The sequence below is a fragment of the Mesoplodon bidens genome (assembly GCF_964165515.1).
Source record: "Mesoplodon bidens genome assembly, chromosome: 11".
Classification (NCBI taxonomy): Eukaryota; Metazoa; Chordata; class Mammalia; order Artiodactyla; family Ziphiidae; genus Mesoplodon; species Mesoplodon bidens.
The window spans coordinates 46408926-46433215 of record NC_138167.1 but is presented as its reverse complement, the minus strand read 5'-3'; the positions used below and the strand labels follow the sequence as shown (position 1 = coordinate 46433215).

The 24290-nt window shown below is 39.4% G+C and overlaps 1 protein-coding gene across 3 annotated transcripts in view; it reads left to right on the top strand.

The window, feature by feature from the left end:
- Window positions 1–24290, top strand: part of LARP4 (La ribonucleoprotein 4) — a 71192-nt gene continuing 46902 nt past the window's right edge. For 2 of the 3 annotated variants that reach the window (XM_081248868.1, XM_081248867.1), the window contains exons 1-5: window positions 1–142; window positions 15592–15739; window positions 16364–16516; window positions 19443–19518; window positions 23554–23690. In XM_081248868.1, coding sequence (XP_081104994.1) covers window positions 125–142; window positions 15592–15739; window positions 16364–16516; window positions 19443–19518; window positions 23554–23690 — 532 coding nt within the window. In that variant the 5' untranslated portion in view covers window positions 1–124. The remainder of the gene's footprint in view (window positions 143–15591; window positions 15740–16363; window positions 16517–19442; window positions 19519–23553; window positions 23691–24290) is intronic. The other variant, XM_081248869.1, reaches the window with a different exon arrangement.

Sequence of the window (24290 nt, the reverse complement as noted above, 5' to 3'; positions counted from 1 at the left end):
GGAGCCGGGTCCGCTGCCGGGTGGAGGGGCCAGGCGAGTGTCCTTATCCTAGCTATTGGGGCTCCGGCCTGTAAGCCAGTTGGAGTCGCGTCGGCGAGAACGATTGGGCCGAGCGGGGAAAGTCATGTTGCTCTTCGTGGAGGTGAGTGGACTTGGGATTCTCGTCCTGCTCTGAGGAGAGAAGGAGTGTGAAGGCGCCGGCCGGTCCCAGCGCCATGTGACTTTCCAGGCCGTACACGGCGCGGAACCGGCAGACAGGCTGACACAGCACCTGGGCCGTGCAGGCCCGCGGCTCTGCTTTGCGCGCTCGCAGCACTTTAGGAGGCTGTGAGAGGCGAGCGCCGTGGCGGGGGAGAACCGAAGGTGGAGTATCGAGGCTTCTCTGGTGCGGCGTGAGGATCGGAGGAAGGGGAAAGCGTCCCATATGGACCTTCTAGAGGAGGCGAGCGAGGGGGGGGGAGGGGGCGGGGAGGGCGGAGTCTGCGGAGAAAAGGGTAATCAGGTGGGCGCGTTCCGGGGTGAAGCGAGGCCTCGCGCGGCCCTCTGGGAGCAGGCGAGCAACATGTGGGGCTGCGGAGGGAGGAAGGTGAAATTCGGTAGAAGTGTTTGGGAAAGAAAGTTGAAAGCCTCTGTTTAGCAACCCCCACCAAATTTTGTTTGGTCCCCGTCCCTAGGTCTCTGGAACGTTCTGTGGGTGGCAAGCGAGTTACTGTGAACGGAGGAGAAGCCAATAGGGTTTGGCTATATAAAGTTAACTCAGGCAGCCGCTCCGTGGTGAGGGGCTGATTTTATGAACGGATAAGAGCCCTTTACAAGGAAAATTCCAAGAACGAGCGAAACCTAGTTCGGGGAAAGCCGGGATTTTAAAAAAAAATTGTTATTTAACAATAGAAATACTTTTATTACTTTAACTGGAACATCTGCTGTTGGCCTATTTTAGTTTTAAAACGTAGTGGATACCTGTTTTACACAAATACGAGGTTCAGTTTCTCTTATTTCTGTCTTTCTCTTGTGTGCAGTGAGCATCAGCTGACTGCCTGGCTAATGCTTTGAGTAGATTCCAGATCATATTGTTCTTGCATTGTGAAAACGTCAAACCAGCAAAGCTGCAACTTCGCAGCTTGGCACTTGTTAACTGTGCCCACAAAAAGAATCTTTTCAATGAGGGAAGGAATTTACAGGTTGTATAATGGATCGGGAGCCAGTCTATGGCGGGTTTTTTTCAGACGGACGGGGGTGGGGGGGAATCTTAATCCATAGTATTCCGGCATAAAGTAGACACATGCTTCTGCCTTTTTTTTTTTTTTTAAATCTAACCGACAATATGTAGCTGATAAATTTGAGATCTTTATATTGGGTTTTAAAGAGACAGCTACTTTATAGAGTATTCCAACCTTGGTAGTAAAGATTCCAAGTAAATCATGAAAAGATTTAAAATTATTGAATCCATTCTGTTGATCGTTTTTTATCCTCGTTGTTTTCCTTGGGCAGAATAACAGATCATATCTGATTTTAAGCAGTGCCAGTTTGTGTTAGGAATGTTATGCCAAGCAAATACTGCAGGTTTTAAGTGTGTATGTGTTTTGCTGGGCAAAGGGCTGTGAAGTTGTAGTTATATAAACATGAATTCCAGAATAAACTTTTGAGGTCCAAATTGATTGCTTTGGCTTTGTTAAAATGTGAACTTTAATAATAACTCCATTTATTGACCGTTTAAGCTAGATCCTCTCGTTTCTAAAACAACCTTGCAGTGTTCTATAGATGAGAAAACTGAGGTGGAGAGTTTAACTTAGTAAGACTAAAGTAGTGGAACTGGGATTTAGATACAGGTCATTCTGAAGCCAAATCGTAGCTCTCACTAAAATGTTACATATAGTTAATACTTCCATTAATCATTTTCTTTGTAAATCAGTACGTGGTTTTTAATTTTTCACATACAATGAGTTTTACTGCAAATTAACAATGACATTAAATATTTGGGTCTAATTATGTGGTATTAAAATCAATAAAATATAACCTACTGGTCTTTTGGCATTTTGTTAACTAATATTCAGTCCTTGTAACCTCATGATGTAGGAATTATTCTAAATGAGGGAAGCGAAGCTCAGAAGTTTGATGTCTAAGGTCATTCAGGTGTAAATAATGTGGGGACTAAAGTCTGAAGTCTGGCTTCTAGAACATAAGTCACTGACTCCAAAACTTATTTTTGCACTTACTTTCCAATAAGCCAGGGGTTCTTAATCTGGGTCCCTAGATGGAATTGAGGAAGTCCGTGAACTTGGTTGAGGAAAAAAAAAATTGCGTGTTTATTTTCACTAGCTTCTAATTGAAATCTAGAATTGAAGAGAATTAAAAATTCTTGACATTTCAATGGATGCAACAAGAGAAGTGTTTTCATATCATATTACAGTTTTTGCAGATATCTTGAAATGTTGCTTACGCGCATTGCTCCTTATTATTATATGTAAAAAAAGTCTTGTTCAATGCACTTGTAAAGAAACATTTATTACTAAATTAGAAATTTAAAAGTACTTTTATAACTATACTATAATTGGTTTTTTGTAGTCCTGTGTATTTCATATACTTAAAAACATTCTGAGAAGAGATTCGTAGGTTAATTGGACTACTGAAGAGGTCCATGGCATGAGGGAGGTTAATAACCACTTTACTACCAACTAAGTTGCTTTGGTAGGACTTCTCTAATCTGGGATTGATGAGTCCTCTGCAGCTGTGTTCAGAATCTTCTATTTGTGCGCATTTTTCTGGAGAGACCCCAGCTTAACTAGTTTATAACTGGAATCAGTGGGATAGGTAATAGTAATGATAATAATATAATAATAGTTGTGTTCTCATGAATTGTGCTCACTGTTGATATGTCAGGCCTGTTAAGTCTTTTTGCATGTATACATTTATATACATCAACTCAAACCTATCTATGAGGTAAGTAGCATTATTATCGCCATTTTAGAGATAAAGAAACTAAGGCAGAGAAAATATAAGAAACTTGCCCAAGATCATACAGCTAGTGAATATTGAAGGTGGAATTAGAACTCTAAATTGTAGTATACTGCAATAGAAATCTATAGGCAGACAAGGAATCCTATTTTATGTAATACTTAGATGTAACTTTTTAAAAACTTGGTCTTGCAGACAAAGGGCTATACTGACTTCAGTAGTTTTATTGTTTTTATCTCACCTCTGTTCTGAAGGAGACACATACGGTGTCTGTCTCTCTGGGAAGAGGTAAAAACGTTTGGATAATATACCAAATTGTCAAACATGTTCCAACATAAATTCAGTTACAAAAATTCTGAAAGTTTGAAACAGCAATTTGCTGTGTTCTTCTGGCTGCTAGCGAGTTATTTAAGTTTTTGAGCACCAAGGAGGCAGTTTGCAATCTTTTTGTGTTTTTATGGTTTGCCAGTATTTTATTCATTTTTCAGATCATTTTCCCCCTCCAGTATTTCCAGCTAAATATGTCTGCTCTAGTTGTTTGGCAATGTTTTAATTGGATTTCTGTCTCTATTTGAGTTTTTCCCTAAAAATGAATACTTATAACCACTTATTTAGGTAGCAGTGACTTTTATGCACCCTAGGATGCATACTGTCACATAATTTAAAAAAAATTTTTTTAATTATGGTAAAATACACATAACAAAATGTATCATCTTAACCATTTTTAATGTACAGTTCAGTGGTATTAAGTACATTTACATTGTTGTGCAACCATTGCCACCATCTCCAGAAGCTTCATCTTGCAAAACTGAAGCTCTGTACACATTAAATAGTAAATCCCTCTTCCCCCAGATCTTACACAATTTTAAAAGTAATTTATCTGACTTCTAAAGTTTTCTGCTTTTTTAGGTGATAACGTTTTAAATTTTAGGTTAGCTTTAGAATCTGAAATAAATGGGATATTTACCTAGATAATTTTTCATTAATTTTATATTTCAGTAATCATGGGAAGTTTTGTGCCTTTTACCTCAAGTACAGTACTCAGTTTTTTCCCATTAGCTTAAATAATCGCGTATTTATAAAAAGTTATTAGATATGACTTAGTTGAAATGATTTTTCAAAAATGACTGAAAAGAAGAAAGTGCCTTAACGAATGGTGAAATTATTGCCAAGAAGAATTATAAATAAGTGAATAGCTGAGTGATTTTTGAACAGTTTGATTTTGGAATATTTATTGGAGCGGATACAGAATTTTAAAATGAATAAACATTTTCAAAGAAATATTTTCAAATATAATGGGCTGAAAATGAAGTAGAAATTATTTTCGAAGTGTGAAAAGTAGAATAAAATGCTCAGAAGTGAATATAAAGATGTAAAAGTACCTCATGGTGCTTCAAATTACAGTATGTGAAAAACCAGTAACTAGAAATATTGATATTCAACAATTTTCTATCAATTTGAGTTTGTTCAGGCTGTCTGTCAGCTCCATATTACTTCTCAGCTAATGGAAGTGATCGTTAGTACTAGACATGAACATTTGAAATCTGTAATTTTGGTCTCTCCCTAGGAGCTTAAAAAAATATTTAGACCCTGTAGGTAGAGATGGGGTCCGTGTCTATATTGAAGAGGAGTGGAAAGTAGAGGAAGTTAGGAAACGAATGCAGCTATCATTGTGAAGTCTTAAAATTTTTTTTTGAACTTCCACTTCGAATATCCTTAAGTGAAAATGGAAAGTGACTCTTTAGCTCTGATAGTGCTTGTAGGATTTTAATTTATTGTTCCTATAGTCTGTGTTTTGCTTAAGTTGTGTTTTCTTTAAAGTTTAATTCTTGAGGGAGGCTTCCAGTCTTGAAAACATTGTAAACTTTTGTGTTTTGCACTATGATTTTCTGTAAGGGTTTTGGAATCCTGGGTTCAAATGTTAGCTATGACCTGAGGCAAGTGACAACTTTTTTTGAGCCTCAACTTCCTCTCTGTAATTTGAGAATGATTATTCTGAGAGTTTAGGTTGTGTTCATGGTGGGTTTTTTTGTTTTCTTTTTTGTTTTGTTTGGCTGTGTTGGGTCTTTGTTGCTGCACGTGGGCTTTTTCTAGTGGCGGCCAGCCAGGGCTACTCTTCGTTGCAGTGCGCGGGCTTCTCATTGCGGTGGCTTCTCTAGTTGTGGAGCACGGGCTCTAGGTGCGTGGGCTTCAGTAGTTGTGGCTCACGGGCTCTGGAGCACAGGCTCAGTAGTTGCGGCGCATGGGCTTAGTTGCTCCACGGCATGTGGGATCTTCCCGGGCTAGAGATCGAACCCGTGTCCCCTGCATTGGCAGGCGGATTCTCAACCACTGCACCACCAGGGAAGCCCTGTGTTCATGGTGCTTATGTATTCAGCCTTGTTTGTAATACAGTCTAGGTAAAGCCTTGACAGACACTATCATTTGATCATCACAGCAAGTATTTCTGGGAAAGTTATTAAAACTACATGATAGTAGCACTATTAATTGCAAAAGCTACTGTGAGATAACGCTGATTTAAGAGACGTATAACTTTGAGTTTGAATCCCAGCATTGTTATTGATTTGCTCTAAACCAAACAGGTTAATTACCTTACTTTAAATTTTTTATAGTTTGAGTATATTATCAATTGGGCAAATAAAACTTTTTTTTTTTTTGCGGTGTGCGGCCCTCTCACTGTTGTGGCCTCTCCCGCCGCGGAGCACAGGCTCCGGACGCGCAGGCCCAGCGACCATGGCCCACAGTCCAAGCCGCTCCGCGGCATGTGGGATCCTCCCAGACTGGGGCACGAACCCGCGTCCCCTGCATCGGCAGGCGGACTCTCAACCACTGCGCCACCAGGGAAGCCCCCAAATAAAACTTTTAAAATGAGAATGAAGCTTGCAGACTGTTAAAATACAGACTCATTTATATGCAGGATTTAAAGAAATACAAATGATAAAGTGCAAATAGGCACTTTATATTTGCTCTTGTGGAAAAAATATTTTTTCAAACGTATAAGTGTAAGTAAATGTAAGGAAAAGAAACTTGAATATCACATGCTCATGTTTCCTCTCGTCTATTGCCTTGTCTGGACATTTGAACCAATCTTTAGTTGAGAAAATATCTCTGTATTTATAAACGGCTGGCTCTAAATTAAAGACAGAGGAGTACTTTAGATGAATATTACTAGGAGTATGGTATGAACATAGGCATAGAGCCAAGGATGAGGAATTAAGTTTTGTTTGATTTATATATTATTGAGGGCATTTTCTCTGTCAGGGCAGAAAAGTCAGGAGTAGTCCAGGGTTTGTATAGTGCATAGTTGGCCAGTATTTCATACCACTAGGTAGTGCAAACTACAAAATGGTAGAGTGACCATACCTCCCATTTTGTCCTGGACAGTCATAGTGTACACCTGTTTTCTGGAACAGATGTCGCACCCCATTTTATTCTCAAAAATGTCCTGGTTTGTATGATAATTTTTCAGAGGAGATCAGAGATTTACTGTGTGCTTGTTGGCTGGTTGTTGTTTTTCCATATCATTAACAAGGGAAGATAGTGTACTAAATTGGTACTAAAGTATTTGTTGTTGAATTGGCTATGGGAAATGTAAATTTATAGGATTTACAAAGATTTGCAGTTGAGCAAGCCAAGGGAAATAGGGTTATTCTATCGTTTTGAGTTGGAGGAAGGAAAAAAATAGGAGAGCAGTGATGGAGTAATAATAAGATACATGTATATGAAAGGTTGCCTAAAAGAATGGTTAAGAACATGGACTCTGGGGCCAGGCTGCCTGCTCAGGTTAGGCAACTTTCTAGTTTTATGACCTTGGGCAAGTTGTTTAACTTGTGTTTCTCAGTTTCCTTATCTGTAAATTGAGGATAATACTAATATATGAGATATTATAATTATTATCTATGTCAAAGGGTTGTTAAGAGGATTGACAGTCAATGTAAAGCGCTTAGTGTCTGGTACATAATAAACATAAGTGAGTTGCTGCTTTCACATATACTAATGAAAGATCTCATTTCAGTTTTCGTAACAAACGATTTGCTGACTTGGCTATACACACTAGGAATTAAAAGGTGCCCTTTTTTGAAAAGGATTATTTTGATATTTAGTACTGATATTTGAGGTTTGAGGTTTTTTGAGTTCATTTGTATAGTTAGCTATTGGCTTTATCAGATGACCAATTTGAAGTAAAATGACTTGGTATTTTGAGGACTATTTAAATGCTAAATATCTATTCATTGGGTTCTTAGTCTTTAACAATAAGGTGATCATGAATCTCATATGTAGAACTTTTTAGGAAGAAGTCTAATTTTGATTATATCTTCAGATCAATCCATGACTCCCCCAAAGGTGGTTGTTGTTTTTTTTTTGACTGCGTTGGGTCTTCATTGCGTTCGGGCTTTCTCTAGTTGCGGTGAGTGGGGGCTTCTCTTCATTGCGGTGCGCAGGCTTCTCATTGCGGTGGCTTCTCCTTGTGGAGCACGGCCTCTAGGCGCACAGGCTTCAGTAGTTGTGGCGCACGGGCTTAGTTGCCCCACAGCATGTGGTATCTTCCCGGACCAGGACTCGAACCTGTGCCCCCTGTATTGGCAGGTGGATTCTTAACTACAGTGCCACCAGGGAAGCCCTCCCCCAGAGTTTTAAGCACTCATCATCTGTCATCTGACTGAGGAAGTGGGTATTTGGGGAACTTGTCTTTTCCTCTGATATTAGAGGATCAGCAGTAATAGTTTTATTGATGAATAAACTGAAGATTTCCTTCCAGGTGTGGAGTAAGTGAATCCTGATTTTTGACAATTTGGCAAATGACTTAGGTTGGTCCAGTTACCTTGCTATTCAAAATGTGAGCCTCAGTAACTTCTTTACCCAGGGCTTGTTAGAATACAAACTTTCTAGCCCTATTCCTGAACTGCTGAATCAGGATCTGCATTTTATCAAGATTCCTAGATGATTCTTATGCACAGTAAAGTTTAAGAAACTGTCATATAGCATATAAATTTTATTATTGGTCTCCTGTATGCTAGTTACTGTTCAAGGTGCTAGAGAAGAGTAAACCGTAGACAAGGTCAGTGCCATTGTGGAGCTTGCAGACAAAATAAATCAGGTTAGGATAAGTGCTTTGTAATAGGGGGTAAATTTTATTGCACAAATTACCATGGATCTTACCTTTTTTTTTTTTTTTTTCTAGCTGAAAATTAGCTGTACCATGGCCCTAAGATAGAAATCATTGCAGAGCTGAATTGACTTCTGCCCTGGGTACTCTAGTTCTTATCTGGTGTCTATTTTCTATATCCATTTCTTCTGTATTGTTAGACACTCTAGATGGAACTGGGGCCAGGGACTGTTTTACAGACTTGGTGAGGAGATTTGTAATATTCCTTAAATAGTATGTAACTTGTTGTCTTAAAAGTTTTCTCTAGGGCTTCCCTGGTGGCGCAGTGGTTGAGAGTCCGCTTGCCGATGCAGGGGACACGGGTTCGTGCCCCGGTCCGGGAAGATCCCACATGCCGCGGAGCGGCTGGGCCCGTGAGGCATGGCCGATAGGCCTGCGCGTCCGGAGCCTGTGCTCCGCAACGGGAGAGGCCGCAACAGTGAGAGGCCCACGTACCACACCAAAAAAAAAAAAAAAAAAGTTTTCTCAAAGACAACTGTAGTACAGTGGCAGACTCTGCAGAGTGCCTAGGTTCAAATTCTGGCTCTGTCTTTATTAGCTCTGCAGCCTTGGGCAGATTACCTTTAGGTAAAGTAAGGTTTTCCTTATCTACAAAATGTGGATGATAGAATTTAAATGTAGTTGTTATGAAGATGAATTAAGTGTTCCATAAATGTTAGTTATCCTTCTTTGTCAGAAGGGGTGAAAAATTCCCATTTTTCATTTTTACTTTCTATAAAATGCCCCTAAGCATCTTCTGGTAGGACTCTGAAGTTTCATGCTGGATGAAATGACAGGTGTTTATTTTTTTGGGGGGGTGGGGGGCGGCTGTGCCTTGCAGCTTGTGGGATCTTAGTTCCCTGACCAGGGATTGAACCTGTGCCCCTTGCAGTGGAAGTGCGGAGTCATAACTGCTGGACCGCCGGGGAATTCCACCCACTTTTTTTTTAAAGTACTTGTGGTGGTGTCCTCTCAGTATTGGAGATGTAAAAATTAAACCTGGATGATTGATCTGCCATGAGGCAAATAAGTTTAATCAATTTCTATACTTTATTTCTGTTTTTCAGCATTTGTAGGGTTAAGTGGCATGGGATTTCTGTTTCTGATAGTAAATAGGTAAGTAAAACAAACAGTTATATATGACCAAAGAGATGGTTTTGCCATATTTATGGTGACTTTTTCCTAACTCTTGGTTCTGTTACCTTAAAACTGCTCTCTTATGACCAGAAGATATCATTTTGCCAAGAAATTTATGTTTCTGCCTTTTCCTTTCATTTGTATCTTTCCCCAGATAGGAACTGGAATAAAATGGGTCAGTCATAAGGACTGCTTTTGGCTTATTCAATAATGGCATATATTGCCTAGAGATAGAGGTGTTGATCTGTTAGTTTTACGGACTGACAGTTTGAATATTTTTGTGGTGATTTGAGAGTATCTTTGTGCTTACATACTGCATATGTGTATGTTGGCAGATAGTTTCAGCATGCACTTGGACAATTTACATCCTTTAATAGATGTTTTATATAACTGTAGCCTCAAGGACTTACTTCTAGTTCTGTGGGAGAGATAAGGATTTTTTTTTAATGAGATAAGGATTTTTATGGGCTTCTTTATTAAACTTAGTCAAAAGATGAGTCAAACATGGTTATCTAGAATTTAAATGAAAAATTAAGTCTTTGTTCTCATTAAACTGACTTATCAGATTCATTATTGTGTCATTTTAAAGATTATTTGTTATACGAAAACATCAACGTTTTAATTTTTTTTTTCAATTAAAAATTTTATTTATTTATTTATTTTGGCTGTGCCGGGTCTTTGTTGCAGCACTCAGGATCTTTAGTTGTGGCATGTGTGCGTGACCTAGTTCCCTGATCAGGGATCGAACCCAGGCCCCCTGCATTGGAAGCTCGGAGTCTTACCCACTGGACTACCAGGAAGTCCCCACATCAACTTTTTTTGATGGACATTTTCAGTTTCCAAATTTTCTTTATATTGAGTAATTCTATAAAGGACATTCTTGTGTATAAAGGTCTTAGGCTAATATTCTCTGAGGTAGCTCAAATAGTGAATGTCTTAAAAGTTTTTCACGTCAATATTGACACATTGCTTTACAAAGGTGTTATGACCTTATTTATTTATTTGTTTGTTTGTTTATTTATTTGCCATGCCATGTGGCAAGCAGATCTTAGTTCCCAGACCAGGGATCGAACCTATGCCCCCTCAGTGGAAGCGTGAAGTCCTAACTGCTGGACCACCAGGGAATTCCCTCTCCACTTTTTTCTGTGCTTGTGCATTATTTCACAGACTTGAATCATTTCTATAAGATAGCAACTTGCTTTACTGTTTTTCCAAGTGTCTTCAAAATTTGAACATTTTCCATGTCTTCTATATCTTTTTCTCCATTTTTAAAAACTTTATTTTGAAATAATTATAGATTCACAAGAAGTTGTCCCCAGAATGTACAGGGTGGTACCGTGTACTTTTTGCCCAGGTCCCTCCAGTAGTAACACCTTGCTTAACCATAGTATGATGTAAAGACAAGCAAATTTACGTTGATACAGTCTGCAAAACTTATTCAGATCTCATCAGTTTTATATACAATCTGTTTTTTTTTTTTTTTTTTTTTTTGCGGTACGCGGGCCTCTCACTGCTGTGGCCTCTCCCGTTGCGGAGCACAGGCTCCATACGCGCAGGCTCAGCGGCCATGGCTCACGGGCCCAGCCGCGCCGCGGCATGTGGGATCTTCCCGGACCGGGGCACGAACCCGTGTCCCCTGCATGGGCAGGTGGACTCTCAACTACTGCGCCACCAGGGAAGCCCATACAATCTGGTTTTAAGGCTCTAGGATATTCAGTATGTGGCTGGACTACAGTTACTGAACAAATCCTCACTCTCTTGTTGGTGTCTTGTTCTATTCGGGCTGCTATAACAATATCACAGATTAGGTAGCTTATGAACAACAGAAATTTATTTCTGGGAAGTCCAGGATCATGGTGCCAACAGATTTGGTATTTCGTGAGGGTTTTCTGGTTCATAGATAGTGCCTTTTCACTGTGTCCTCAGTGGTGGAAGGGACTAGGGAGGTCTGTGGAATCTCTTTTAGAAGAGCACTAATCTCATTCATTTTCATGACTTAAGCAACTCCCAAAGGCCTCACCTCCCAGTACTAGGACATTGGGCATTAAGATTTCAACATATGAAGTTGGGAGTTACACAGATGTTCAGAACATAGCAGTTGAATGTTTCTAATTTTTCACTATTATAAAATTGTGATGAACATCTTTGTATTTATATTTTTGTATATCTTTCTTTTGAGCAAATCTGACAAGTAGAATTTCTGGACCAAAGAATATATAATTTTAAGGCTTTTGATAAACATTGCCAACTCTTAGCAAAGTTATATGAATTACAGCAGTGAGTTGTTTCTTTTTATACTTGTCAAAATGGCACTAAGTAGTTCAATAGGTAAAATTGACATTTAAAAAAAATTTTTTTATTTATTTTTATTTTTGGCTGCATTGGGTTTTAGTTGCAACGCACAGGCTTCTCTCCAGTTGTGGCGTGCGGGCTCAGTAGTTGTGGTGTGTAGAGTCTCTAGTTGTGGTACGTGGGCTTAGGTGCCCTGCAGCACGTGGGATCTTAGTTCCCCGACCAGGGATCAAACCCGTGTCCCCTGCATTGGAAGGCGGATTCTTAACCACTGGACCACGAGGGAAGTCCCGGTAAAATTGACTTTTTTTGGCGGCGGGTGGGGGGGGCCCATGCTGCACAGCATGCGGGATCTTAGTTCCATGACCAGGATTGAACCCGTGCCTCCTGCAGTGGAAGTGTGGACTCCTAACCACTGGACACCAGGAAATTCCCTAAAATTGACATTTTGCAATTAATTATTCCTGCTTCTTTTTGTACCTTTTCCCTGTTTGGCAGATCTCTCACTAGTTTGCAGTTCTTTTTTTTTTTTCTTCTTTTTTTTGCCTGCATTGTGTCTTTGTCGCTGCGGGCGGGCTTGCTTCAGTTGGAGAAATGGCTACTCTTCATTGTGGTGTGCGGGCCTCTCGTTGCGGTGGCTTCTTGTTGTGGAGCACGGGCTCTAGATGCATGGGCTTCAGTAGTTGCAGCACGCGGGCTCAGTAGTTGTGGCACACAGGCCCTAGAGTGTGTGGGCTTCAGTAGTTGTGGGGGGGTGTGGGCTCATTACTTGTGGTGCTAGGGTGCGTGGGCTTCAGTAGTTGTGGCTCGCGGGCTCTAGAGCGCCGGCTCAGTTGTTGTGGCTGGTGGGCTTAGTTGCTCCGTGGCATGAGGGATCTTCCTGGACCAGGGCTCAAACCCGTGTCCCCTGCATTGGCAGGCGGATTCTTAACCACTGCACCACCAGGGAAGTCCCCAGTTCTATTGGTAATAGTAACCTTCCAGACGTTTTCTGTTTTTACATACCAATATGTTTATCTGTACAATGATTTTGTTTGTTAATATGAATAAAAACCAAAATGCTTATTGTTTTGCAACTTGAATTTTTTCATTGAATAATATACCTTGGAGCACTTTCCACATTAGTGTATGTAGGCCTTTTTTTTTTTAACTTTTATAGTATTCTATGTTATGAAATATACTACATTTTATTTAACCATTTGTCTATAGATGGATATTTAGGTTTTTTTCAATCTTTCACTAATGGGGTCAGGGCTGCAATATACATTCTTATATATGTCTTCTTCTGTACATTAATGGCTTTTAGAGTGTATACTCTTAACTAGTCTGGAGAAAAATATAAATATGCCCAGGAGTACTGCTCGTCTATATGCCATAGACCTCACACTTTGATTATTCTTGGCACCATTAGCAAGGGAGACATCAGATTTATAGGTAGTATGCTGCTGAAAGGCATCTAGTTAATTATTTTGAGTCATTATTAAATGCTCAGTGAAATAGTACATCCCATCAGTAAGTAAAAGGTAAGTTTTTTTAAATCATAATTCCCCAATATTGGGTATTTATTTATAAATTAAGTATATGTGGCATAATATATCTTGTATGTTAAATATTAGCCTTAATCTCTTTGTCATATTTGGGACCTCCCAATTCTTCAGTAGCTTTCTACATTTGCAGAAATGCCCATATTATGAGTTAGGCCTCTCCAGTGAACGTACTAGTCAAAACTCAAATTCCCAGATTCCTTTGTATCTGGGTGGATGCAGGCATGTTACCTAAGAGCCACTAGTCAGACCACACCTACAGATGTCTTCTATTTGAAAATATACAATGTAGGGAAATGAGGGTTCTATTCATAACTTCCATTTTATAGACAGAAGTGGCAGTAGAGGTGGTCAGCTTAAAGTGGAGTTAATACAAGGTTGAATTCCTAATGGAGAAGTGGCATTGGTGCTGGTAATAATAAAAGTTGTAATGGATTTGAATTTTGGCATTTACTGCTTGGTGGTGGCAGGGTTAGTGATTTCCTCATCAGGGCACTTCCGGAACATTATTTTGAGTGATGTTACCTTTGCATCTGTTTTTTTTTTCCTGCCCTTCCAGTGACAGTGACACTATCTTTTTTTTTTTTTTTTTTTTTAAAGAAGATGTTGGGGGTAGGAGTTTATTTATTTATTTATTTTTGCTGTGTTGGGTCTTTGTTTCTGTGCGAGGGCTTTCTCTAGTTGTGGCAAGCGGGGGCCACTCTTCATCGTGGTGTGCGGGCCTCTCACTATCGCGGCCTCTCTTGTTGCGGAGCACAGGCTCCAGACGCGCAGGCTCAGTAGTTGTGGCTCACGGGCCTAGTTGCTCCGTGGCATGTGGGATCCTCCCAGACCAGGGCTTGAACCCGTGTCCCCTGCATTGGCAGGCGGATTCCCAACCACTGCGCCACCAGGGAAGTCCCCAATTTAGCTTTCTTAAGACAATATTGGTACTTTTAAAGAAATATGAATTTGAGATTTTGGAAAACAACTGGGAAGTTGGTTAATTTTTAAAAATTCTGTTTTAAGCAGAGCTTTAAGCTGGTAAGAAAGCAAGTGAAATCTTAAGACCAAAAAAATCAGGAAATACTAATCCAGAGAGAGAAGCAGGTGTTAAACCTAGGGTCTGCCCCAATGCATCTGTTGGTCCTTAGTGGCCCAGAGCTTAGATTTTAATCGCAGTGCTTAGAGACAGGACAAATGATAAACTAGGGGAAAAAACAGCTTTCTCAGAGAAAAGGAAAACTTGTCAGCTTTAACCTTGGCTCTGGGTTGGTGGAAGGAGGGGTCTTATTCTAACCACAAATCCTCTTTGATGCAAAGTAGGGCTAAAATTCCCTACTTGTTCTCCAGAAACCCTCGTTGAAAATTTTAAGTGATACCAGATTGGTAGTCTTACTGTGCCGTCATCCAGCAGAAAGAAGACAAATCCTCTGGGCTTCCCTGGTGGCGCAGTGTTTAGGAATCCGCCTGCCAATGCAGGGAACATGGGTTCGAGCCCTGGTCTGGTAAGATCCCACATACTGCGGAGCGACTAAGCCTGTGTGCCACAACTACTGAGCCTGTGCTCTAGAGCCCACGAGCCACAGCTACTGAGCTCGCGTGCCACAACTACTGAGCCCGCGTGCCTAGAGCCTGTGCTCCACAACAAGAGAAGACACCTCAATGAGAAGCCACCTCAATGAGAAGTCCGCGTGCCACAACTAGAGAAAGCCTGAAGGCAGCAACAAAGACCCAACGCAGCCAAAAATAAATAAATTAATTAATTAATTAAAAAAAAGAAAATACACTTTCAGGACAAATGAAATAATGCATTGTAACATAAGGCAGAATGTGGTTTTTGACTTGGGAAAACATTTCCACTTATAGAATCATTCAGACTCTCTATCACAGCTTAGATGGCAATAAAAATTATGTACTGTGGAAAATTGCTGTAGATAACTCAAAAATTTGTTCTAGGTACTCAAACACACACTAACATCAAAGGTATGTGAATAGTTTTAATAAATTTTACAATACTTGCAAGTAGGTTGGGGTAAAGCAGTATTTCTATATTAATAGTATTTTATAAAAATATGTTTTTATTGTATAGGTAGCTAAATTTTACATACAAACATTTCAAGTTCATCTGCTTAAAAAGGTTTATATTTTCAAGTTGAGCCAAAAACTTTAAAATATTGTTTATTTAATATTTATTATTAATTACATAATATTATTGGGGATTTTCTTCACATTTAAGTAATGGAAAAGTTTTGTCTAAATTTATAATTTTAATGCACTGACTTTTGTGGGGTTTTTTTGGCGGTACGCGGGCCTCTCACTGTTGTGGCCTCTCCTGCTGCAGAGCACAGGCTCCGGACACGCAGGCTCAGCGGCCATGGCTTATGGGCCTAGCCGCTCTGTGGCATGTGGGATCTTCCTGGAACGGGGCACAAACTCGTGTCCCCTGCATCGGCAGGCGGACTCTCAACCACTGTGCCACCAGGGAAGCCCGGCACTGACTTTTAAAATTAACAAATGGGTCCTTTTAATATTTAGCAGGTAACATCTAAAGGAACTGGCTTAAATCCGAATGCCAAAGTATGGCAAGAAATACCTCCAGGAAATACTGATGCCACTCCAGTAACTCATGGAACTGAAAGCTCTTGGCATGAAACAGCAGCCACATCAGGGTCTCATCCTGAGGGTAAGTCGTAAATATTTCATCAGATTGAATCACATTTTGGTTAAACATACGTCCAAACCAGTTTATAGAACTTTTAATACATTCTTTGATTATTTGGTAAAATATATTTGTAAATGTTTAACATGTAGTTTGTATACCATTCTCGTTTATTTCCAGTACGAATGGATTGTCACTAACTTCAGGCAGTAGCTGTATCTTTGGGTTCAGCATTTAACCCATGTACAATATGGTATTTTTAAATTAGTTTTGATCTACCATCATTGCCAATGCTACTTACTCACTGTTTGATCTTAGGCAAATGACTTAACCTCTCCATGCTTGCTGCCTTCATCTGTAAAACATTAACAATAGCAATTAATTTTGGCATTGGTTTTTCTGAGAATTAAGTGAATAAAATACATGAAGCTGTCTTATACATAGATAGTACTATGTAAGTTTAAGCTATTGTTAATCATTTTAGCTTATCCATAATGGTCAAACTTACCTCCTTTGGACTCTTACTTAAAATCTCGTGGATATTTTCCCAATTGCTAGAATTCTTTAATATCTTCTTGTGCCCAGAGTGCCTAAAGATAGGATTTTAGAGAATTACTATTCACTTCTAATATGTTTTCTTTAATACAGGTAATAGAGAACCTGCAGATGATATGTGTAAGGAGTATGAAATAATGTATTCATCTTGTGAAACCACAAGAACTACTACAGGCATTGAGGAATCAACTGATGGAATGATTTTGGGACCAGAAGATCTGAGTTACCAAATATATGATGTTTCTGGTAAACTTTATGGTTTTATTGGTAAAATGAGAATGCAGTATGCTAGTCTTTTTCCCCCTCCAGTCTGTTTATCATTATTCTAGTAAACATGGCATTAATTGGTCTATTTTATTATTTGAAAAGAAGTTTATGTTAATGAAATATTAGGTGACTTTTATAAATACTGTTTTCAAATGGCCAAACATGAACATTGTAATTTAAAAAGAATGTTTATTTTAAAGGTCTTATTAAAGGAAAGTGTGAAATTAAAGATGAAAGGAAAAAATAGTCAATATAGTTAAAAAAGAGACCTAAATTACAGTCTTTCAGAGTTCAAGTTTCTTGATCTATTAGTTAGGATCAACGCAAGTTCTGTCAATTTTCCCATTACTTTTGTCAGTGTGAAATGCATTTATAAATGTGAGATTGCAGGGATTAATTTTGAGAAAAAGGTTGTGTTATAGTTCTACTACAGTTCAACTTGTGAGATATGTTTTTTTTCACATTCATTTAATTAGCATGGATTACTAATTGCTTGGACTTAAAATGGATGAAATTTAAAAGAAACTAAAGATAGACTATAGAACCTGATTACCTAACTTTATTTTTCTAAGTTCTAAAGGGTCTCTTTGGATAATAAGTGTAATAGGGAGTAGGCATTTCTGTCACTGCTTAGTTCCCTGGCATTAGTCAAGGTATATAAACCTTTGTTCTCAGTTTATTTATTATATATATCTGGATTCGATTTCTAAGGTCAGTCAGCCTGTTAGTTGATTTCTGAAGTAGAATGGGGTGGTATTTCCATATAATAATTTAAGGTGGTTAGGTTTTGCTCCCTCCTTGTTATAATATACCTATCCACTGGCTACTTTGAACTTATAGTTGGTTTTAGTGAATTGGCAACCAGTTGGTATTTTAAAAAGTTTGCTGTAATAACACTGAAAGCTTAAATGAAGTTATTATTCATTTAGCCAGCATTTGGGTGGATGAATTTTTTATTAGAAGGGTTGCATATACTACACAGGAATAGAATGCTTCTTACTTCATTTTTAATGAAATTAATTTAATATCTAATATCATTTTGAATCTTGAGTAGTAAGACAAAGTAGTGGTAAAATCATGCACAAAATTTATCTTTACAGGAAAATATAGTGCTCTAAAATTAAGCAATGAAAAGAGTATTAAGAGAGAGAAGTGGGTTTTTTTTAATTGAAATATAGTTGATTTACAATGTGTTAATTTCTGCTGTACAGCAAAGGGATTCAGTAATAAACACACACACACACACACACACACACGTTCTTTTTTATATTCTTTTCCATTATGTTTTATCACAGAATATTGAATATAGTTCCCTGTGCTATACAGTAGGACCTTATTTGTCCATTCTTTGTATAATAGTTTGCATCTACTAACCCCAAACTCCCAATCCATCCCTCCCCTACCCCACCTTCCCCTTGGCAACAAGTCTGTTAAGAGATAGAAGTTGAAGGAGTGTGACTAACATCAGATTTACTACCGATAGTACAGTTGTGGAGCCATATATATATCCCACTTTGTGTAGTTCCTGTCTTCAAATTTAGATTACTGTTACTTTGGCTTATGTATATAAATTTATTTATTTTTATTTGTTTTTTTGGCTGCGTTGGGTCTTCGTTGCTGTGTGTGAACTTTCTCTAGTTGCGGCACATGGGCTTCTCACTGCAGTGGCTTCTCTTGTTGCGGAGCACAGGTTCTAGGCGCACAGGCTTCAGTAGTTGTGTCTCACGGGCTCAGTAGTTGTGGCTTGAGGGCTCAGTAGTTGTGGCTTGTGGGCTCAGTAGTTGTGGCTCACGGGCTCTAAAGCACAGGCTCAGTTGTGGTGCACAGGCTTAGTTGCCCCACGGCATGTGGGATCTTCCCGGACCAGGCCTCAAACCCGTGTTCCCTGCATTGGCAGGCAGGCTCAGTAGTTGTGGCTTGTGGGCTCAGTAGTTGTGGCTCACGGGCTCTAAAGCACAGGCTCAGTTGTGGTGCACAGGCTTAGTTGCCCCACAGCATGTGGGATCTTCCCGGACCAGGGCTCAAACCCGTGTTCCCTGCATTGGCAGGCGGATTCTTAACCACTGCGCCACCAGGGAAGCCCCTAGATTACTATTACTTTTTTTTTTTTTTTTTTTCGGTACGCGGGCCTCTCACTGTTGTGGCCTCTCCCGTTGCGGAGCACAGGCTCCAGACGCACAGGCTCAGCAGCCATGGCTCACGGGCCCAGCTGCTCCGCAGCATGTGGGATCTTCCCGGACCGAGGCACAAACCTGTGTCCCTGCATCGGCAGGCAGACTCCCAACCACTGTGCCACCAGGGAAGCCCCACTATTACTTTTGTTCTTTGAGTTTTCATTAAAGAAATAAGTAGTTATCACATTTTTTGTAAGTATTTAGGGTAATGTTTTACAATATGGTATCCAAGTGCTTTTAGTATTACCGATGATTTGTTAATTACTTGATAAAATATGTAATTTAAAAACTGATATGAGGGTTTCCCTGGTGGCGCAGTGGTTGAGATCCGCCTGCTGATGCAGGGGACACGGGTTCGTGCCTGGGTCCGGGAAGATCCCACACGCTGCGGAGCGGTTGGGCCCGTGAGCCATGGCCGCTGAGCCTGTGCGTCCGGAGCCTGTGCTCCGCAATGGGAGAGGCCACAACAGTGAGAGGCCCACGTACCGCAAAAAAACAAAAAACAAAAAAAACAAAAACTGATACGAAATCTGTCTAAAGAAAGAAGAATAGATAGGTTAAAAGGTAGACTTTGTGTATCTGAATTCTAAAAAGAATAAAAATACAGTTTCTGGTGATTTTAATTTGATTTTAATTTGCATACTTTGTGGCTTACTCTGAAAACAATATGTAAAGTTTACTACCTATGGTAATTAGGTATTAACTTTTCCCCTCTTGTTTTCTACCATCAGGAGAAAGCAACTCAGCAATTTCTACAGAAGAACTGAAAGAGTGTTTGAAGAAACAATTAGAATTCTGTTTCTCACGGTACACTATCATTTTTTAATTGACCTTTTTCCTTTTTGAATTGTTTGATTAGTAGATGTGAAATACCTATGAATAGAATGGAAAAGTGATTTTAATTTCCCTTGGTGATGTATTTTGGTATCATTCTTCAGTATATTTCTTAACTAGATTTAAAGATGTGGTCTCCAGTTGGTTATGTAAAGGGTCTAGTCCCAGTATAAAGATAATGAAATTTCTCTTGGATATTTTTCCTATAGTCATATTCATTTTTAGGGTTCTCTTTATGTTTTTAGTAGTTTGCTCTTGTAATCTTTTTTTTTTTTTTTTTTGCTGTACGCGGGCCTCTCACTGTTGTGGCCTCTCCCCCTGCGGAGCGCAGGCTCCGGACGCACAGGCTCAGCGGCCATGGCTCACGGGCCCAGCCGCTCCGCGGCATGTGGGATCCTCCCAGTCCGGGGCACGAACCCGTGTCCCCTGCATCGGCAGGCGGACTCTCAACCACTGCGCCACCAGGGAAGCCCTCTTTTTTTTTTTTTTTTTGGTACGCGGGCCTCTCACTGTTGTGGCCTCTCGCGTTGCGGAGCACAGGCTCCAGACGCGCAGGCTCAGCGGCCATGGCTCACGGGCCCAGCCACTCCGCGGCATGTGGGATCTTCCCGGACCGGGGCACGAACCCGTATTCCCTGCATTGGCAGGCGGACTCTCAACCACTGCGCCACCAGGGAAGCCCTGCTCTTGTAATCTTTGAGCATAGAGTTATTTTTAATAAGATACGTGGATGGGTATAGAATTTATATTACCTGTTTCTTCTATTAAATAAAGAGTTCCTTCAGGTAAACATTTCAAGGTATCTTATTTACAGATAAGAGTTAAGAATTATGTAGGTATATTTATAGCTTAGATGTATAAACCTTCAGTATATAGAACTACCCCTTCCAAAATAAACAGAAGTTTGGATATGCGTGCAAATGTAATGCCTTCTGTTTTTCGGAGGAGGACCAGTAAACCAGTTTTTTAAGGTAGAAACCTGGATTTTATCATAGACTTCTTTATTTCCTTACATATAATCCAGTCTTGACTCAGTTTTAATTGATTTTTCATCCTGAATATCTCCCTTTTCTTCTCCACCTTTTTCTTCTTTGCCTTTATAGTTTAGTACAGGGCCTAGTTTTATGAAAACAAGACCCTTCTAGTCAGTTGTGCCTATGATGCAATTCATTTTGTCTCCCATACTTGTCATAGTTATTTTAAAATCTTTGCCTACTAACTGGATCATTTGTATGTCTGCTTATATTTCTGAGGTTTTTTTTCTCTTGATTGTCACAATTTCCTGGCTTTTTGCATGTCTTATAAATTTTGATTATAATTTGGACACTACATATGCTGGGCACTACATATAAAAGAAACTAGAAAGCTGCAGTGCCATAATTTTTCTCTCTAGACAAGATTTGAGCTTTCTTCTGGTAAGCAGAAGCAGATTGATTTCTTCAATCCAGTTAAGGATTGAGCTGAGTCAGGGCTGAGCAGCCACTTTAATTAGACTCGATCGACCTCTGATTTATCTCTGTTCCTTAGGCAGGACCTTCTTAGGCTTTTGATTTAGAAGTTGGCAGTTTTCTGTTACCTCAGTCGTGAAACACCAAGGGAAGTTTAGTTGTGTTCTTCAGAGGTTTGAGATGAGCTCTTTAGCCTTTTACCCTGTACAGCTTCAAAATCTGGCAAATGTCTTGTCAGGGAGACCTGTCTTAGGTTTGATGCAAGGTTCCTTCTTCTACTGGGACTTCCACAAGACCACGAAGATTTTACTCTGCTTTTTCAGCCTTCCATCTTTCAGGGTCCCAGCCTTCCATCTTCCTCCTTAGAATGAAGTAAATGTCATATGGAGGAAAATCAGCTGTGTATTGGGGGCTCCTTTAGTTTCCAATTCATAATACCAGTCTTGTGCAACTGCCTAAAATAAAGCTCTACTAGTTTCTTTGTGGTCCAGGATCTGCAGATATCCTTGGAAAAGAAAGATTATCTTTCTGGAATTTCATTTTGTCCTTGTAGCTTCTACAGTTTTTATCTCCAAAAACATGATATTTCTGTAATCTGTCCAAGCTTTTTTAGTTGTTGCAGCATGAGCTCTGGCTTATCATGATCTATCACATCCTACTCAGAACTACGATACAGTTCAAACCAGCTGGGCGGTTGCCATTTGTAGCTCAGTAAAATTGCCACTAAGACATGTTAGGTATTAGTCATAATCCTCGATGTTACATATCTATTAATTTGACTTACGTCTGACAAGGTAGTTTCTTTAAGGGTGTGTCATACTGTTTTGTAAGGAGAGACTGGCTGAAAGTCTGAGTTGATTTAGGCTACAGCCTTTTAGTTGTGCAAATATTATGTTCATAGTTGTCTTATTTTCAAGTTCTTAAAGAATATCTGGTTGATTAGTATGTTCCTTTTTTTAAAATAAATAAATAATTTTATTTTGGGGTCTTCCTTGCTGTGCACAGGCTTTCTCTAGTTGCGGCGAGCGGGGGCTACTCTTCGTTGCAGTGTGCAGGCTTCTCATTGCGGTGGCTTCTCTTATTGCGGAGCACGGGCTCTAGGCACCCAGGCTTCAGTAGTTGTGGCACGCGGACTCAGTAGTTGTGGTTTGTGGGTTCCAGAGTGCAGGCTCAGTAGTTGTGGCACATGGGCTTAGTTGCTCCGCGGCATGTGGGATCTTCCCGGATCAGGGCTCGAACCTTGATCTCTGCATTAGCAGGTGGATTCTTAACCACTGCGCCACCAGGGAAGCCCTGTTCTTTCTTTTATGCTGAAGTGAGTTTAACTGTTACTGGTATCCTCTCTATTCTTTTTTCCCCAAGACAAATAACCACCACTTGTTGACAATTGTAACCTTAAAAAAGTAATTACTACTCTATTTTAGTATAATTTGAATGTAAAGGCCTTGACCCTACTCTTTGCCAAGTACTAAGGCTTTGTCATTTTGAATGACAAAGATCCTTCGTGGAACCTGTATTCTGACTGGGGGAGAGAAAACAATAAACATAATAAATAAGCAGCTTAGAAATGTGTTAGGTGATAAGTGCTATGGAAAAAAGTAGAGTAGAGTAAGCAAGGGAAGAGGGGAATCAGGAGTACTTGGTTGGTTTCAGAATAGGGTGGTCATTGAGAAGGTGGGTTTTTTTTTTTTTTTGCGGTACGCGGGCGTCTCACTGTTGCAGCCTCTCCCGCCACGGAGCACAGGCTCCGGACGCACAGGCTCAGCGGCCATGGCTCATGGGCCTAGCCGCTCTGCGGCATGTGGGATCTTCCCAGACTGGGGCACGAACCCATGTCCCCTGCATCAGCAGGCGGACTCTCAACCGCTGCGCCACCAGGGAAGCCCTGAGAAGGTGGCTTTTAAGCAAAGATTTCTAGCTGTTTATAACCAGACTGCTTCAAAGGTTTGATGTAAATAACAAGATATAAATTTGATTCTCCTTCAGTTTGTTGAACAAGATTTTATGTGTAAGATAGAGCATTTGTATCTTCTTTTTTAAAAAATGTATCTTAATCTTTTGTCTTAATTTAAAATGTTTTATATTTATTATTTTAACTTTATTATTTAAATTTAAATAAAAAGTCAAACATACCTATTAAAAAATGCAAACATTAAGAAACTAAAAATCCTCCATGATCCAGCTCATGGTTTACATTACAGTTTTCTCCATATGCATATTCTAACATCAGTGATAAGGTATTTATAAGATGGAACAAAACTGTATGTAATATTTTGTAATATACTTTAATATTAAGCCTCTTTCCACATCAGTATAATTTCATAAAATTCCTTGTTCAAAACTGTTGGGCCCAATGTATTTGGGGATTCAGAAACTTTCCAGAAGTTGTTAGAATATATCTGTTGTATATTACGTATTTTCATAGTTCACTGTGTTATTTCTGATAGCATAATTTTGTTTTCCTAGGTTTAGTGACAAAAGTGAATAAGGCATCTCTTCTTTAGGTGCTTTTTAAGACTTGTTTGTTTTATAGGACTGTTGCTTCTCTTATTCCTTTCAGAGAAAATTTGTCAAAGGATCTTTACCTGATATCTCAAATGGACAGTGATCAGTTCATCCCAATTTGGACAGTTGCCAACATGGAAGAAATAAAAAAGCTGACCACAGACCCTGACCTAATTCTTGAAGTGTTGAGATGTATGTAAATCGTACCTTTTAGTTTACTTTTAAAATCAAAGATTAAATATTCTTTTGACTTCTGATCATGCAGGAAATTGTTTTTAACTCCATATTTTTTGCTATTCTGTGCTAATTATCTATTTTTACTGACTGGTACATATATAGCTTGTATATCAGTTCTGTACCTTGGTTGTTCATCTTGATACTCATTTACTCAAGTATAAGCAATTAAACCTCTGTTTTCTGGGCTATTAGAAAGCTATATGTGTCATTATCACACCCTGTAAAGCAATCTATTTCAAACTTTTGGACAAAAGTAATAAGTAAACTTTATATCACAACCCAATACACACATACACTACATACACACAACTGAAATGTTAATAGTAGATTAATACTAAATGCTTGAAATGAGTTCATTTCTTTTATTATAAAATTGTTTTCACAACCTATTAAGAGTTGCGACCTGCAGTTTGACAAACACTGCTCTAAAGTTTGGTAAAGAATTTATATTTTAGATTGAGGCTTAAGAATTTTTAGTGGTGTTTGTGTCTTATATCAGCATTTCTTGGTAACCTGTCTTATACAGGTTTTGTTAACTACTTGAGTAAAGGTGGA